A 16762-nucleotide genomic window follows, 5' to 3' on the forward strand; every position below is an offset into this window, starting at 1 on the left:
GACCAGCTTTGTTTTAAATTGGCTCCTAATGCAAAACCAAAGCCAGATTGCCTGGGAGGAACATTTGATTTTTTTCCTTGCACTTGTGGTAGAAGTCCCTTCTGTAGACCCTGACATGTGCTTTTTAGCATCGCACACATGCAACTGTTCTGTGCTCTAGTTGTGGGAAGCAGCAATATGTTCTAATATGGCACCAACTTACATTCAATGTAGCCCTCCCCATCAGAGTCCATGGTTCCCGATCCTGTGAGCAGTGCCTGAGATCCAATGCCGTATAGGTCTACTTTCTCAATATCGGCCACCATGGCATTCACTGTGTGTTGATCAAAAAGAGCTGGTCTTGCAATCTGTGAACAAGAAACACAGAAATATGCTAAGATGACCACTGACGGGGGAGGCAAGGGCGTGATGGCGCCACCGTGGCCCTTCACCTTTTGTCTTCTGAACAATGCATTTTGTGCAGTATCAGATAAAGGTTATTTTGTCCTGCTTAAACAGCAATATGTGGCACAGATGAAATGGAATTAACACCAAAAGCAATGTTCTTCCAGCTGACATTAATCTGAAAGCTATTGTGGAGATGAAACAAAATCAACTCATGTTAGCTGCCCAGCAGCTAACACAGAACTAGTTCAGATGGCCCGAAAATGGGTGTTTAGTTTCAGCATTCTAACTAGTCCTAGCTGATAAGTCTTCATCTCTATAAGGAACGGATGGATGGGCAGCAAGGGTAAGTCTCTAAATCCCATTGCACAAAATGGCCACTGTGCACACTGCACAGCCACCTGGGAAGAGAAGAAAGGAAGAGGGCTCCAGGAAGGAGGGAGGGCTTACAGTGCGCAATCTGACTGTCCAGGAGGGCTAAATATGATCATCAGACATTCCATGAGCACTCAAAGAGGGGGACCTGAGAGCCACCCACTTCTCTTGGTCCCAGTCTACAAGTGTTCATTAAGGATGGGCAGAGCAACCCATTTTTGATACGTGGCAGTGCCACATGTGCGCATTCATAAAAACTGTCCCATCCTGCTTTGTATTGCCATGAAAATTTGAATTAATTTTATTTTTAATGAAGCATACATTTACATCTCCATTTTTCTCCTAAAACACATATTTTTATATGCAACTTAACCTGAAATACATACTTCTGTGGACTTTGGTGTGCTTTTTGAGCCAAGAGCTGTATTGCAAAATTGGGAGATGTGCGAAACCAAAGGAACAATTGTTTCTGATATACATATTGTTCTAGGAAATGCAAATCAGGTCAGTCCACTTAAAAATGAGGATGAAACAAAATCTTTGAGCAGCCCAGGCAAACGGGATACCAACATACAAGATGCACATCTCTCCGTACAATCAGGAACGCCACAAAAGGCCACCTCCCTGGCTTTTAAATAAGTATGTGGAGGTTGAGAATGGAGACAGTAGGCATAATCCCAGTTGTCCCATGCATTCATGAAATGTAAGAAAAAAGCACTTGTGATCATATTCCACTGATCTGCAGGGCTGAAGCATTTCTGGATCTTTCTAATAAATATGGGTTAGCTATGGAAAACATTTTTACAAATATAAATGATAAAGTACAGGATTTTCCATAAAGTAATTTAGATGCTGTTTCATACCAATAGTATTAAGCATCATCACCGTAGATAAAACTTCAAAGAAAATCCATAAGAGACAACTGGAAAAAATATGCTGAAGTCCATGAAGGAATGGTATTTAAAAATACTAATGTGGTTTCCCTTGTCTTAGCAGACCCGGCTGGAACAAGGGGTCAGACTAGATGGCCCAGGAGGTCCCATCTGACTCGCTCTGTTTCTATGTTTCTAAGATGGTACCAAATCAGTCATGATTATTTTTGCTCCATTTAGTTATTAATATTATGTAAGTATAAGGAGACTGAGAATATAAACCCACAAGAATATAAACCCCACTTTCTTATACCTAGAAAAAAGAATATCTAAAAACAGGATTTTATCAATTTCCCCAGGATACATCCTTTCAATTTACAATATTATCCATGCTGTGTAATGATTTTTACTCTTACTTTACCTGTGCTAAGTGCAAAAAGGAGGTCTGACGCTTCAAAGAAGATACAAATCTTCGTGCTATTGGTATTTTTTTTGTTGCAAGGCTTTCTGGCAGGTTTTCTAATGATGAAACTATCCAATGTTCCCAATTTTTAGCAAAATTCCTTATATCCGCCAATAAACTGTAATGAAATGAAGAAAATAACTCTGGAATCTGTTCATGGACTTTGGATATACTCACTATTTCACCAAACCCAAAAGGTGAACCACCCATTTCAAGTATTTGAGAAGCCAACATAAACCATTCATCATTGCTTCAATTTAACTGAAAAACTATGTGGCCAGATCCCAAGAGCCAAATTTATAGGACTGCGGACAAGGACTCCCACAATGCCAAATGGCACAACAGAGATTGCTATGATGCCTTGGCATAACACAAGGAGACAATGCTATTGTACCAGTGCCAACGGATTTGGTCTTGTCCCAATGGCACATTCCAATGGATTTGGCCTGTGGCTAAACTGCCTATGATCCCTGCAATCTGACCTCATCTATGCAGCATTTGGTCATTGTCGACTATATAGTATGGTGTTAAATAAGAGAGAAGGAAAGCACCCCCTTCTACAGTGAGCTTGAGTCCCTGCCCTCCCTGTGCTGGGATCGGGGGTGGAGGGGCTGGACACCCCTGTGCAGTCTCCCAGCAGCAAGCTTCCCCTGTCAGAGTGGAAGTGCAGCAGGCTTGTGGCAGGACCAGGGAGCGGCTGGGCGAAGTTTCCCTTCCTGTACACAGTGCAACCGCTTAAAGAGAGCTGTGGCCAGGGATTCGGTCCAGAGAAATCTATGTAGCTTATTCCATTTACAACATAGAGTTAACTCCAGTTAATAGAAAGGACACATGTGAATATCTGTTGGGGAGATAACCAACAGTGTTAGCTAGGGCAGTGCTAACCAGCTTTTGGGGAAGGAAGGAAGGGCAGATGCAGTTTCCCCCCAAACTGGCTATCAGCATCGCCCAAACTGATGATATAATTTGTATGAATGTCAGCGAGGTAAATGACATTGAGTCATGGTCTTGTGTAGTGATGGCAGAAATCCAACAGTTGAGACCACTTGACCTTGAATCCCTTGCTGGATAGGGAAAATAAATGCAACTGAAATATAAATAAAATAAGGATCTCACAGATTAGAAGTATTAATTATTTTGTGACCCGTGAAATTACATTTACAACCTTGAAAGGTGATCGCCTCATTGCCTGATAAAAGAGGCATTTCTGTTACATTAGTATTCAACAGTTCATATAATATCTGCATACCTTGTATTAGTAAATAAAATATTGCCACCAATCAAGCTATTTCTTCTGCTGTTGCAGTTACTCACATCTCTAAATAACAAAGATCAGCATTTAAAAAATAGGCATTTTTTTCTTAGATGTCCACTATCACTGTGTTGGTCTGATGTTTTGAACAACATTGTGTGTAGATCATTTCTTACCTTTCTGGCATTTCTTGCATAGTTGAAGGGATCAATACATCTGTAAGGACCTTAAATACAATAAGAAGTAAATTGATATCTCTCTAATGTAAATGTAAATTTGTGGATTATTATGAATTATTATGGATTATTATGGGTGTGTCTGTATTTATTGGGTGTTTGATTTGTACGCCATCCAGAGACATGCAATGTGATTGGATGGGATAAAAATCCCCAAATAATTAAATGAATGAATAAATAAAATACTTCAAATAAACATATACAACATGTAATAGGGAACTTCCCTCCATTTTTGATATTTAGTTTGATTGTAGGATATTATAGGGTTAAACTTTTTGTGCATCTACTAGTAAATTTTAGCTAAATCTTTAAACTTCTAAGACTTACATGTCCTTTATAGGTTAAAAGTTTACCGGAATACAGAGGCCAGGAAAATTTTGCTTATGAATCAGGAGGTTATAAAGTTCAGCCTGGCTGTAAAATGTTAGACAGGATGTGTAAACCAGTAGTTCTGGGCTGTTTAGGGGCTAATATGGTTTTCTGTTGGGTAAACCTCTGGGTTGTTTGGCCTCTGAACAACCCAGTACTCCAGATTCACACATTGCAGTCAGCAACCAACAAATGGTCCAATCACTGACTGAATAAAATCGGGAGCAACTGGCACACCTGCTATTTCCAGTTCGTACCTAACAAACAACCTACGTAACCAATGCTGTTACATATCAGCTGGCCTAGTGTTTATCTCAAGAATCAGAAACCTAGTTAGCAGAAACGAATAAGAAATTACCGTCTTTTCTGGTTAGGGTTTTTGGGAGAAAAAACAGTGATTTTGGAAGATAAAAACCAAAAGAGGCAAAAATGAGGAGAGAAAGGGAGAGTGAGAGAACCCTAGAACCAAAGTCCTAGAGATCTAAAGAAATGAACAAGTCACAGCTGCTGAACCTGGAAAAACAACTGAGAAGTAAGACCAATTAGAGTAAAGACCTTATAGGTCTAATAAGTTCATCCCTAGTTGTGTATACCCATTCCAATTTTAAAAGTTTTCCTTACTGACATGAATTTAAACTTTGTTGTTTAAAACTATGTGGATTCTTCTTTTTTTTTGTGGGAGGGGGGAGGTGTTACACCACTGTCTCTTTTTAATAGCTGCCCACACTAACCTAAACCATCATTTTAATAATTAACGGGTTTAGATGTTTTAAGATTTTTTTCTTTCCCACAGTCACATTTTCTATTCTTTTCCTCCCTTTTCTTTTCTCTTAGTTTATGATGTGCTGTTCTATATTGTTTTAATAATTGTGATTTTATTATTGCAATTTTACATTGTGTAAGCTGTCCTGAGCACTTGTCAGAAGGACAGGATATAAATGTTTGCAATAAAATAACTAAATAATAAAACATAATAAATAATAATAAGAAGAGTTTGAGGCTGATTTGGTGGAGGCTGCCAGAGAAATAAAGATTTCTACCTGGTAACAAAGGAAAAGGCCACAGGAAGGAAAACCCTAAAAGGAGTGTGAGCATGTGATTCTGCCTGTTCTTCCTTCTCCCCACAGAACTGAGTGCCAGTTCCACTGTGAATTCATGGCAACTCTTGGGATGCTGTTGGGCCTGATTTTTTATTTTATTTTATTTTTTTGCTACAGTTTTTTGCTACTGGATGTTATGAATTAGTTTGCCATTTCTGCTCCTGAAAAGTTACTTCAAATGTGCCAGGGCAGAAGTGGGCACCTCCAGAGACCACATCCCCACCACTGCCTGTACTTTGGCACCTAGCTGTAACCGTGGCCTTCAAGCCCAAATCTAGTTTGAAGGGCTATCAAGTTACATTTGACCATGTAAGACTGCTGTCCTGGTTTGCAATCACAATACAGCAGTTTCTTTTGCTGCTGCCACATGGCAGATTTAGCAGGCAGCACATTTAAGGCCCGGGCATCTGGTGTGACCTATGGGCTATGTTGCCCACTGCTGACCTAAGGCATTGCATCAGTGATCACTGAAGTGAATAGGTCAAAGTGTTTGTAGATAAGGATGAAAAACCCTGTATTGCAGAGTCAACTATTCTTCTGAAGACCCACACATCCATGCCTGAAGGAAACAGGAGCTGCTCTGCCTGAAAGTGTGCAAAAGGACCAAATTTTCCTTTTTGTTTCATTATCCTCATAGTATTTTACTTGGTTATATATCAAGCAACTGTGGCCAGGAGATAAACTGGTGCCTGAGATGTATGACTTCAGAAACCATGTGGAACTGGATGCTTAATCCTTCAAAAAGTTAATTTCATGTAGGAAACTAGCTATCAAAATGAAAGAATATCTAAGATGCTTGCTTTCTGCTTATGTCTGAACATGGTGAAGGGAAGAGGTGCAGTATTCAGTTGTGTGAACTCTACCTGCTGGGTGAAGTTGTAGAACCCAAATACAGGGCTGTATCACACACTTGTTTCCCACTGAAAACCAGGCCAGGAAATCATAGAATAGTAGAGTTGGAAGGGGTCATGAAGGCCACTGAGTCAAACCCCCTGCTGTTGCAGGACGGTTGCAGGAAGAAACCTCCAACTTAAGTTAACATGCAACACACCTTATACAGTATTGAGTCACAAACACAGAAGATGTCAATGATAACTGGATTCTCAAGAAGGGGAAGAAGATGGTCAGGCATCCCTTGCCAAAAGTGTAACAGGAAATGTTGGATCTAGGGAAGAACAAGCAGAGCACAATATGAGCTACATGCCGGCCATGTCCTTGGACATGTAACAGGACACGTAACATGTGCTTCAAAAAGTCTTACCTCTTCAAAGTTGCCATTAATGGCATTGTCAAGAACACACTGACAGTGGGTTTTATACATCATGATAAGGGTATCCACCTATGTTAGCAATTAAAAACATTAAATTAAATCAAGTAATTTCAACGGAAATCTGTTCTGCCATCTGCAAGGTAACTGGCAGATGTACATCACTGGATACAACCCATTATTCCAATTTTGTTCTATTTTGCATGTTGCTTAGATAATTGAATATTATCAAGCAGCTAATAAAAATAACAAACAGACCCTTTGCATGGGCTCAGATTCCTGAATTTCACAAAGCTGAAGTTGAAACAAGCAAACAAACAAGATCAAAACTGGAGAGAAATGAAATGTCCGTAAACTGCTTGCCAGCTTTGATATTTAACATTTTGAATTAAAATCATGCCGTACTTGGAAGGGTGCCCCCCTTGCTGTAGGATATACCAGATCTCCTGCTCTGAGGTCAAAGAGAGAGGTCCAATCTCAATGCTCCCCTCCCAGCTCCCACAGAAAATCCCAGCGGTCAGTTTTCCCACCATGCCACAACTCCCCGGACAGAAGTATGCCAGGTGGGGTGAGAGGGAATGCCCAGAAAATCTATGGATCCGGCCTCCTAGTTCTGAGCCGTACTCCAAAACAGTTACAGAGCCACACAAGCATTGCAGCTTGTGTAAGCTGCTTTCTTCCCATCAGTTTCTTAGGACAGAATGTCCGTGTGCATGAGAGACAGAAATACAGAGAGAGAGAAGTTGGCCTGGAAGAGGACAGGGAATCAAAAGCACTGCTCCAGCTTTACTTCTCCCCTGCCACCATCAGCCACACAGAACTTTGGAAATGTTGGCCCTTCCATCTTCACATTTGTCTGCCTCCAACAATAGGATTGCTCTGTCCCTTTAAAAAGGCCAAGTCACGGGAAATTGATTCACCGTCCAATGAACTTTCACTGGAAGTAAGTCCCATAGAATTCAGAAGGGTTTACTTCTGGGCAAGCCCACTTAGGAGTACATACATTGTTAATGTATTTCTTATTTTAACATAGACACTTATACTATATCAATTTGTTGACATCATGAATGTATAATTAAATCCTTGAGTCATTTTAGTTTCCCTCCTGTAGATAATTATAAAACTCACAATTAAAAAGAGTTACAATTTTCAAAGATTATTCACAAAAGGACTGCAGCAAAATAACTAGAGTCTGCTGATTAAAACAGAACCCTGTCTATAAGATCAGTAAATACAAGAGGGCTATCAAGTGTTCTTTGACAAAGGAGGAAGGAGGAAAAGTGTTCTTTGACAAGGAAGGAGGAAAAAGCCATTTCATAATTTGTCCCTCTCTTATCAGTGCTAAATTAATCCATTGGTATTTGGAATGAATAGGACTCCTAACTGTTTCTTTGTTTTGCCTTCCTCAAGGCAAATACCATCTATCTGTAAAATATTAGGCAAGTTAATATGTAAATAATTCAACCACCTTTCCAATGCAAAGTCAGTTAATTGGCGATAGTGGAAGTTTGCTCCCTCTATAAATCAGTCAAGTTTATTTGATTATAGGCATTTCTAGTGGTCTCATGTCACTACCTGAAGCATTTGAGGGCAGAGATTAGAATTAAAAAATGCAGATGTAAAAGTCAATGCGACATACAAACACACACTCCACATTTTACCTTGTCTTTAGAGACGCATCTATCCAGCACAAGATGCTGAGCACTGGGGAATTCTGGAAGGAGGGTCCCAGTTTTGGAGCTCAGGGAATATTTTCGAGTAAATCCACCCTATAACATGTGGAATAACTTTACAAATGCATGCCAATAACCTAGCCAGAATGATACTTTGTATACTGAAGAAGCCCGTGCTAATTTGCACTCATTTGGAATTATGAAACTATCTTCAGTAAAATAGGTTTCTGCTCTAACATCACATACAAATGTGATTGGTCAGGAACAAGTCCCAGAATAATTTTATTTGCAAAATTCCAAGGCCCCCTTTATACCTTTTGCCTGTGCCTCTATAGAATGATACAGTAATAAAACAAAACACCAGCAGCAAGGATTTAAAAGACAATATGGGAGGAAAAAGAAAGAAAAGATAAGAAACTGGCTACCAAATTTTGAATTACTTTTACAAATGGTGATCTTTGTTGCCTTCTCTTTAAGGTTCTTTCTACCACCAGTCTTTGAAGTGTATGACTGATACTTTACATTGAAGGAGGGAGCTGGACTTTTCAAAGTCTTTAGGAATTAAAACAACAAGAACTTTCCACAGCAAGGAAACTCAACACTCAGAATGCACTATGACAATCAGTATAATGTGGAGTGAAAGAGACCTGTAGTGTATCCATTCTGAAGTATTTAGAGATCTTTTTAAAATCTTTAATTTTAGGGAAAGGGTATATGGGTGAGATGGGAGGGAAGAGGATGAGGACTCCAGATGAGCATCCCCCGTTGCCAACACAGGAACCCCCATCAAAGTCTCCATGGGTTTCTGGGACCTCAGCAGATTGATGCCACATAAATGGCTTGATGGTTGGCCCATCTGAGATACCCCAATTATACTAGTTGCCTGTTTCTTTTTAAAACTTTTCTCGGACAAGAGGGTTGCTTTTCACACTCCTTTCCTGTCTTGCTGTCAAAGTCCTGCTTTAAAACAAAACAAAAAAAAAAAAACCATGTTTCTGTCTTGGCAGATTTGTGGAGGTGATAGCATCCACCTCGCTTCCTTCCATCCCTCCTGTCTTCCTTCCTTTCCTGACTGGTGAAATGGGTACGGCTTCTGCAAGCCAACACAGCCACACACACACCGTGAGTAACATCAATCCAGAAGTGTGGAATGGGAATAGGTAATGCAAACACAGAAAGGGTGCAGTTGGCTTGCCTTGACATTGCATCCTTTAGGCAAATGCCAATTGCCACAAGATTTTGATTGAGTTATCTACTGGCAATCACAGAATGACCCTGCTGGTTGAACCAGTGTTTCTTCCTTGCTTTGCATTCTATCTATTATCCAGGTCGGTCTCAGGAAGGATTTCAGTTAACCCATCAGATTTGTTAATTATTCCTTAAGATAATAAGGATATCCAGGCTGCACTTTGCCTAAGTCTCTGGCTACTCAAACAAACACAGATAAATAACTAAATAAAAAAAGTGATGGGCATTCACCTTCTTAGTTGACATAAACTGAAGGGAGTTTAAAAGACTGTCAAGATTGCAATTAATAGTTATTATTAGCATTTGGGTGTGGGAAGCTAACCATGACAACAAGAACAATCTGTGAAATATTAGTTATTATGCAACTATACTCTAACTATATTTTGGGAAATGGAGATTAAATGAGGAAGGGGGTGTGATGTGGATATTTTGTATTGGAAGCAATGGAAATTATACATACAATTAAAGACTCTGGAAGCATCAGATCATTTGAACCATTGTGAAGGCTATTTTTAAAAATTAAAAACATCCATAGTAAAACAACTTGTACCACAATCCTATGTATAACCCAGAAGTAAATCTGACAGGGTTTAATGTGACTTAATCTCAGCTAAGTGTCCATAGGATTACAGCCTTAATCCTCTTTCCAAATTAACAAAAATGGCACTAGTGGCATATGGGTCATTTTTTATGCATCACACTGGAGACCCCAAAATTCAGATTTACATATCTAAGCTGGAGCCTGCCTTTATTCCCTTAGTGTGCCTGCAGTCTAGATGAGAAGGGCACTTGCTGATGCTGATTCATTTCAATGGATTTAAGCATGCATAACTCAATGTTATCAGGGCCTCACATAAGGCTAAGGAAACAACTAGGAACTTAGTCACATTGACTGGATCCAGACAATACAATACTCAACTCTTGAGTATGGGTTATGTGTCAGCTGTAATTAAACCACTGGTTGTTGTTGAAATGTTCTAATGTTGCTCAAATCCAGCTGAGATAACAATCCATGCTGAACAATCCATAGTTCACAATCCAACAACAAACCATGGATTCTCCATGGATTGAAATGCATAGCAAGTCATGGCTTGTCAATGAAGCTGCATCTAGACAACCCACCGTTCAACAACAACCTACACACAACCTATTAGAACCTAGTCACTGAGTCAGACCGTTGGCCCATCTAGCCCAGTACTGGCTGTGAGAGCGTTGTCCAGGACTGACTCGTCTGTGGTCTTTTGCATGCAAAGCACTGAGCTGTAGGCAATGTGATTTTTGCACTGAAATGCAGCTGTGCTTATTTCTAGGTAAATATTTTTAACTTCTTAGATTTCTGTTAGAACCCATGCCCCCAAACCCTCAAACACTCAAATTTCACACACAGACTTTCACACGCATCATTTATTGTAAGCCATCCTGAGATGTTTGTAGTGGATGGGTTAGAAAAGCTTTTAATAAATAAATAAATAAATAAATAAATAAATAAATAAATACTTGCACTAAAAACACATGAGCAAAATATATCATAAAACAACACACAAACCAGCAACACGCAGACATAGCAGGAATCATCACAGGAATCATTAAAATCTCTAGATATTTATCTATAATTATCTATTTAATTAAAAGTCAACTCTGTAAAGAACTGGCCAGGTTTAGGCTACACAAATATAGTCTATCCATTTCAAATGCAATCATTCCTAGTAGAACAAATAATATAACAACCACCACTCACCTCATTCTTCAGTTTGCTTCCAGAAAACCTTGGAAAACCAAGATATTTTACTTTTAATTCAGGAAAGAATATTGGACCATAATTTTGAGAAATACATTACCAATACTGTCATAAAACAGGGCAGTGAATACAAGCAATAAATCCTAGACAATCTTGTTCTTGTCATGTTTTGTCTCTAACGTCGTTATTTCCAGATAACTATGCCGAGGTAGGACAGCAGCCAAGCTGACACTAATTAATTAGGCATTATACTTTTCCAGGGCTGGGGGTGAAATTGATATATAGATATGCAACATGTGCACACGTGCACACACACACACACCTGACATTTTCAGCTCCTGCATGCCAAAAATTACCACCACACCATAGCCAGCTGATGACTGCACACTTTCTGTGCAGTCATCAGCTGCACAGAAAGCTGAATTTCTGTGGAATTTGTAACCATGTGGAAATCTTGCCCCCCCCCCCCAGTGCGCTTTTTGGTCTTGGTTTCTTGGATTACTGTCTGGTTAGAGATGAGGATTAATCATCACTTTGTAATTTACCTAGAGAGTCCTATGGGGCTAATGGTTGCGGAACAGAAGTTTAATTATAAATAAATAAACAATTTTCATTATATTGCCTGAAAATATACAGAACAAGCTTCGTATGCAAAGCAGGTTAGTTTACAAATGGCAGCCACTTGGAAGGACCAAGCACCGCTTGTGCCATCCACTCTTGTGAAAATTATGAGGTTTGCACAAATATAGCATCTGAACAACTAGCACTTGCTTGACACTGCTGCATGTACCAATTCCCTGAGTCTGCCATATTCAGCCCTTTCATATCCTCTCACATTTGTAGGATCTTTATACCACTGCATGTATACAAAACCATTCCTTTTCGTGGGATCTTTCACAATCCTCTAGGGTTGAATAACTGTGCCATCAAAGATCAGTAGTGTGCATTCAAAAATGAACTGATCCTCCTAGGTGAGCCATGAGACTCATCTTTCATCATTATTGAATGAGACCTTGGAAATCTTTTGCCATACCTTGTCAGTCCTTTCCCAGAATACACGGAGTGGTAGTACGCACTGCTTTCCTTAATGCCAATTCCATAATAGTGATATCTACAGCAGAGGAAGAGGAACCAAAACATTAATATTTATAGGTACCCAGAAAAGGTAAAGGCAATCAGAAACAATATTTAAGATTTTATTTCCTTGATGTGTAAAAGCATGACAGAGCCATGGAGTATGGAGAACTGATGGAGAAATTGTATGGAGTCATCTTTCAGTAATCCTGTCCCATGAAATAGTCAGCAGATTTTCTCCTTGCTCCTTTCTCCTTGCTCCTTTTACATGTTCTTTCCCCTCCTTTCTGTCCATTATACTAGAGGGAATTTGTGCCCTCATAATATTTCCTCAACCCCTACCCAGAGGGTAGGAAATACAAAACCTGAAGACACAAGGAAATTGAAGTGGGGAAGGAAGTAATAAGATACATAGCTGCCACCTTCAGTGGCAACCACACGTTTGTCATTTATCTGGTCTGATCCTAAGAAGTAGCCTTATTGCTCTGAGAACACAGGTCTTGAGAAGCTGCCTCATTCCATGTCCAACTAGTTAGCTCAGGACTATTTATTCTGATTCATACCGCAATCTGGTTCATAGGTTTGCACATCACCTGCTAACTGATCCTTTTTAAGAAATGCCAAAATTAGAATCATAATTAGAATCAAATAAATTGAGTCCAATCTCAATCCCTACTCAGTGCAACAGGTAATCCTTACATGATGCAACTACAGCATCCTTGCCAGAATATAGGTCCACCTTCTGCTTTAATACCTCCACCAAAGTGACCTGTGAACTTCCGCAAGCAACCATATGCTGGACCATTCAGTTATGGTCCTCCAGTCCAGTATTTACGACATTAACTGGAAGATCTTTTCAGCACCTCAAGCACTGAGCAGCATCCCAGTGAACCATTTCCAAGCAGCACTCACAGCTCGAACAATGGGAATATGAGCATTTCTTTTAGGAAGCCTCTCAGTGAAAAATAAACACTCTTTTCTGGATCTGGTCAAGCAGTAAGAGCTCCCTTATGTGGGCTCTGTCAACCTGTTCCAGTCTATGGGAGCATTTCTGCTCCTCCTGTTTCTGGAGGAAATGCTAAATCTCCCCTGTGCATACACAGGGTACGTCTCACAGAATGGAATTGGCTCTGAGCCCTGCTTGTGGAACTGCTATAATGATACCCTAAGATTACTAGATAGGTGACTGTAAAGGTATGCTTGGATATGGAAGTGCAAAGGCAAGACTATTTATTTATTTATTTGGAATTTTTGTATGCCGTCCCATTTCCATAAGCCTCGGGACAGCTTCCAACATATGAATAAATACTAATACAAAAATACATATAAAATCTGGAAACATCATGGCTAAATATGTAGTGGTTAAGAGCATGGGACTGGGACTCAGACGATCTGGGTTCTAGTCCCCGCTCAGCCATGGAGCCAACTGGGTGACTTTGGGCCAGTCACAAACTCTCAGCCCAGCCTACCTCACAGGGTTGTTGTTGTGGGGATAAGATGGAGGAGGAGATGTAAGCTGCCTTGAGCCCTTTGTAGGAAAAAGGCAGGATATAAATTGAAAAATAAATAAATAAATAAATAAATAAAATATTTTAAAAACAATAAATAATATCAACAATTATTAAAATAGCATTTAAATAAAAAGGTTTTGGCCTGGTGCCGAAATCAAATAACGATGGCGCCAGGCGGACCTCTCTGGGGAGCACATAAGTGGGGTGCTACCGCAAAGAAAGCCCTCCTCCAGGTACTCACCCTCCTAATATCTTTTACAGAGGGTTCCTGAAGGAGGGCCTCTGCCACTGATCTCAAGGGGTGGGAGGGCAAATATGGAAGTAGGCGTTTCTTTAGATACCCATTTGAAGTCTTGCTGCTTGGCCACCTCCCCAGAAATATCACTGCACATAGCAAAGGCCAGACCCTCAGCAATTGCTCTATAGTGAATCTATAGCATGAGAACTAATTTTTATGTTTTGGAATTTGTATCTTGCCTGCTAAAAGAAATTCCAAGGTAACTAGTACAATAACATCAGGAAGGATGCAATTCTATAGCCTTTCAAACAGAAAAAAGGCCTCTAGATGTACATAGAACTGTGACTTAATGCATGATTCACTGCATCAGTGTATTAAGTTTTGCTTTTTCCCCCTCCATCTCTCAATTGCAGTGAATGAATCCTCAAAGAACAGAATAAGAACAGGGGAAACAAAAATTCAGCCTGGCTTCAGTCAGCATGATAACCCATACTCATGGGTTGTAATTGTTGCTGTTGAAACATGGGTTATTGCGTGGACTGAACACAGCCATTCCAGCAGGCCATGGTTTGTTAACCACAGCAACCATGAAGCAGACATACCTTGGCTTGACGCTGAGTTATGAACTGACGGTTCTTCACCTTGGTTTGTTATCTCAGCTGGGTTCAGACCACACAACCCATGGTTCAGTGGCAACCCACACCCCACCTATACTTTAGATAACCGCTTTAGGCTGAACCTTTCTCTGTGACATACTAGCTTTGGATGTGCTGGACATTTTCTTATGGGAAAATATTTGCAGGTGCAACACCGTGTGAGCAGCCCTGCTGGATCAGTGTTCTGGCATTTTGTCCACCAGCTGGCAGTGGGAAGGGCACAAGGATGGCACTAACCCTTCCCATTCATGTTCCCCTGCAACTGGTGTACTACTGCTGCTCCTCTGTGGATTTGCCTCATCAATTTTGAAGCCCTCCAAGGCGCTGCCCATCTTGTGGTAACGAATCCCACAACGTAACCATGTCGTTCTTTCCAAAGTGGCACAATCCCGGAGCTTTATAATTTTATTCTGCTGCTTGTGCCAATTAGACAAAAGGAGTCAGCCAGATCCTCTAATGGCGCCCACATTTAGTGCTCATGTGTTTCCCCACTTCATGTATAAAGTCGGGTCTAAAGCTCTAATTCTAATATCAAAACAAAATGATCAGAATTCTGCCCCTGTCCCTGCATTACCTCTTTGTGTGCAGTCAGAGGGACTCCATTTGTCTGCAGAGAAGGGGCAGTTCCCCTCACCCATTTGCTCATTTTGATATCCAGAATAGACTCCTCCTGCCTCTGTATGTGGCTAGGACACTCACGGGAATGAACAAACATGGCCGTTCCTGCCAAGTCCTGGGGGATCCTTACAATATTTTCATTCTAATTCAAGGAAGCATCAAAGTTGTCACTTCCACAAATGGAAGGTGTTCTTATATTAAGTAACAGGTATGTATAACTGGAAAGAGAGGAATGTTAAACCTCCTTTTTGGCTTTTTGGACACTCCTCTTTTTTACATGCATGGGTTTCCCAGAGGCTTTCTCGGCAGTCCCCCATTCTCTGGGAGCATCTACAAGGAACCCCCATAAGATAATTAATCCCAGTGTCTAAAGAGGATGTTGGAGGGCTGGCTTGGGGAACATGCATAGGATGATGATGGCTGACAGAGTTTTGGAATATTTTACTGAATCAGAAAACAAGCCAAGTTATTTCTGTTTGGGGGGAATTGGCTCATTTCCTATGCAATCTGAAATGTAGGGTTGGGCATTCACTCATCCCTGCAGCATAATTCTTTCTGATAATAAAAATAGGTTTAGAAAGTTGATCTTCTCATGCATGTTACAATGTATGGCATCTTGTTTCTATCTATAAAACAAAATTTGAATATGAAATACATAGTATGATGGAAAATGATAGGTTTAAGGTCAGCTTGAGAAAGGCAATATAGGAGGGGCAGGATAGTCTGACCAGTTCATTTTAGTGTTACATTATTGCTATTGTATTGGAAATAAATAAAAACTATGGCACAAATCCTTGGTTTTCTCCTCCAGACATTCAGGAAGAAACAGAATAAGTCATTTTCTTTTGCCCTTCCCGTCCCATGTGCATTAACATATGTTCCCATGTGGCAAGTCTCCCTGATTGGAGCATATGCCAACACAAATGATGGCTGATAAGGCAATGATACAATTAAGCTGCTCAGAGAGTTGCAATAACTCGTTATCGCAAGGCCAGCTGCCATATCAGTTTTATTAGCCCACTAAATCACTTTTAATAAATAAGATAATGGATTTCAGAAATGGTCAGGGGAAGTTAAGATTCAGCAATGATCAAAGTCTACAAAGAAATTAAACTGTAACTTGAGCTCAAACAGCTCAGAAGTGTGTCGATTCTACTCCACATGCATGTGCTATTCCTCAGCTGGAGTCCCAGCTGTAACCAATTGTGGCTACAGCCTATGACAACTTCGGCATAACTAATGTGTTTGCCACATTGATTTTAGCAAGGCGTGTGTGCAACCAGCTTTCTCTGAATTGGAGCAACTGTCATTTACACTTTCTATAAAATAAGGGTCTGTAGAATTTGATGGGTGGCAGGGTATGAGGGTCATACTATGGAAAAAGAAACTAAATGCATTGTTATGGTTGTGGAATACTTGGTTCAAGAATAGTGCAACTGAGAAGAACCTTGGAATTGTTGTAGACTGCAAGCTGAATATGAGCCAACAATGTGATGCGGCTGCAAAAAGGGCAGATGCTATTTTAGGCTGCATTAATAGAAACATCACTTCCAAATCCCATGAGGTGCTAGTTCTCCTTTACTCAGCACTGGTTGGGCCTCATCTGGAATACTGTGTCCATTTCTGGGCACCAGCGTTTAAGAAAGATACAGACAAGCCAGAAAGGTCCAGAGGAGGGTAATAAGGAT

At 40.3% G+C, this 16762-nt stretch overlaps 1 protein-coding gene across 1 annotated transcript in view; it reads right to left on the reverse strand.

The window, feature by feature from the left end:
* RFX6 (regulatory factor X6) overlaps nt 1-16762 on the reverse strand; it is a 46410-nt gene that overhangs the window by 15011 nt on the left and 14637 nt on the right. The window contains exons 5-12 of the mRNA XM_044420437.1: nt 12011-12088; nt 10978-11005; nt 7980-8087; nt 6313-6390; nt 6103-6216; nt 3523-3572; nt 2053-2212; nt 203-347 (exon numbers count right to left, since the gene is read on the reverse strand). Coding sequence (XP_044276372.1) covers nt 203-347; nt 2053-2212; nt 3523-3572; nt 6103-6216; nt 6313-6390; nt 7980-8087; nt 10978-11005; nt 12011-12088 — 761 coding nt within the window. The remainder of the gene's footprint in view (nt 1-202; nt 348-2052; nt 2213-3522; nt 3573-6102; nt 6217-6312; nt 6391-7979; nt 8088-10977; nt 11006-12010; nt 12089-16762) is intronic.

This window comes from Varanus komodoensis, unplaced genomic scaffold (assembly GCF_004798865.1).
Source record: "Varanus komodoensis strain SLA01 unplaced genomic scaffold, ASM479886v1 scaffold1, whole genome shotgun sequence".
In the NCBI taxonomy this organism is placed as follows: domain Eukaryota; kingdom Metazoa; phylum Chordata; class Lepidosauria; order Squamata; family Varanidae; genus Varanus; species Varanus komodoensis.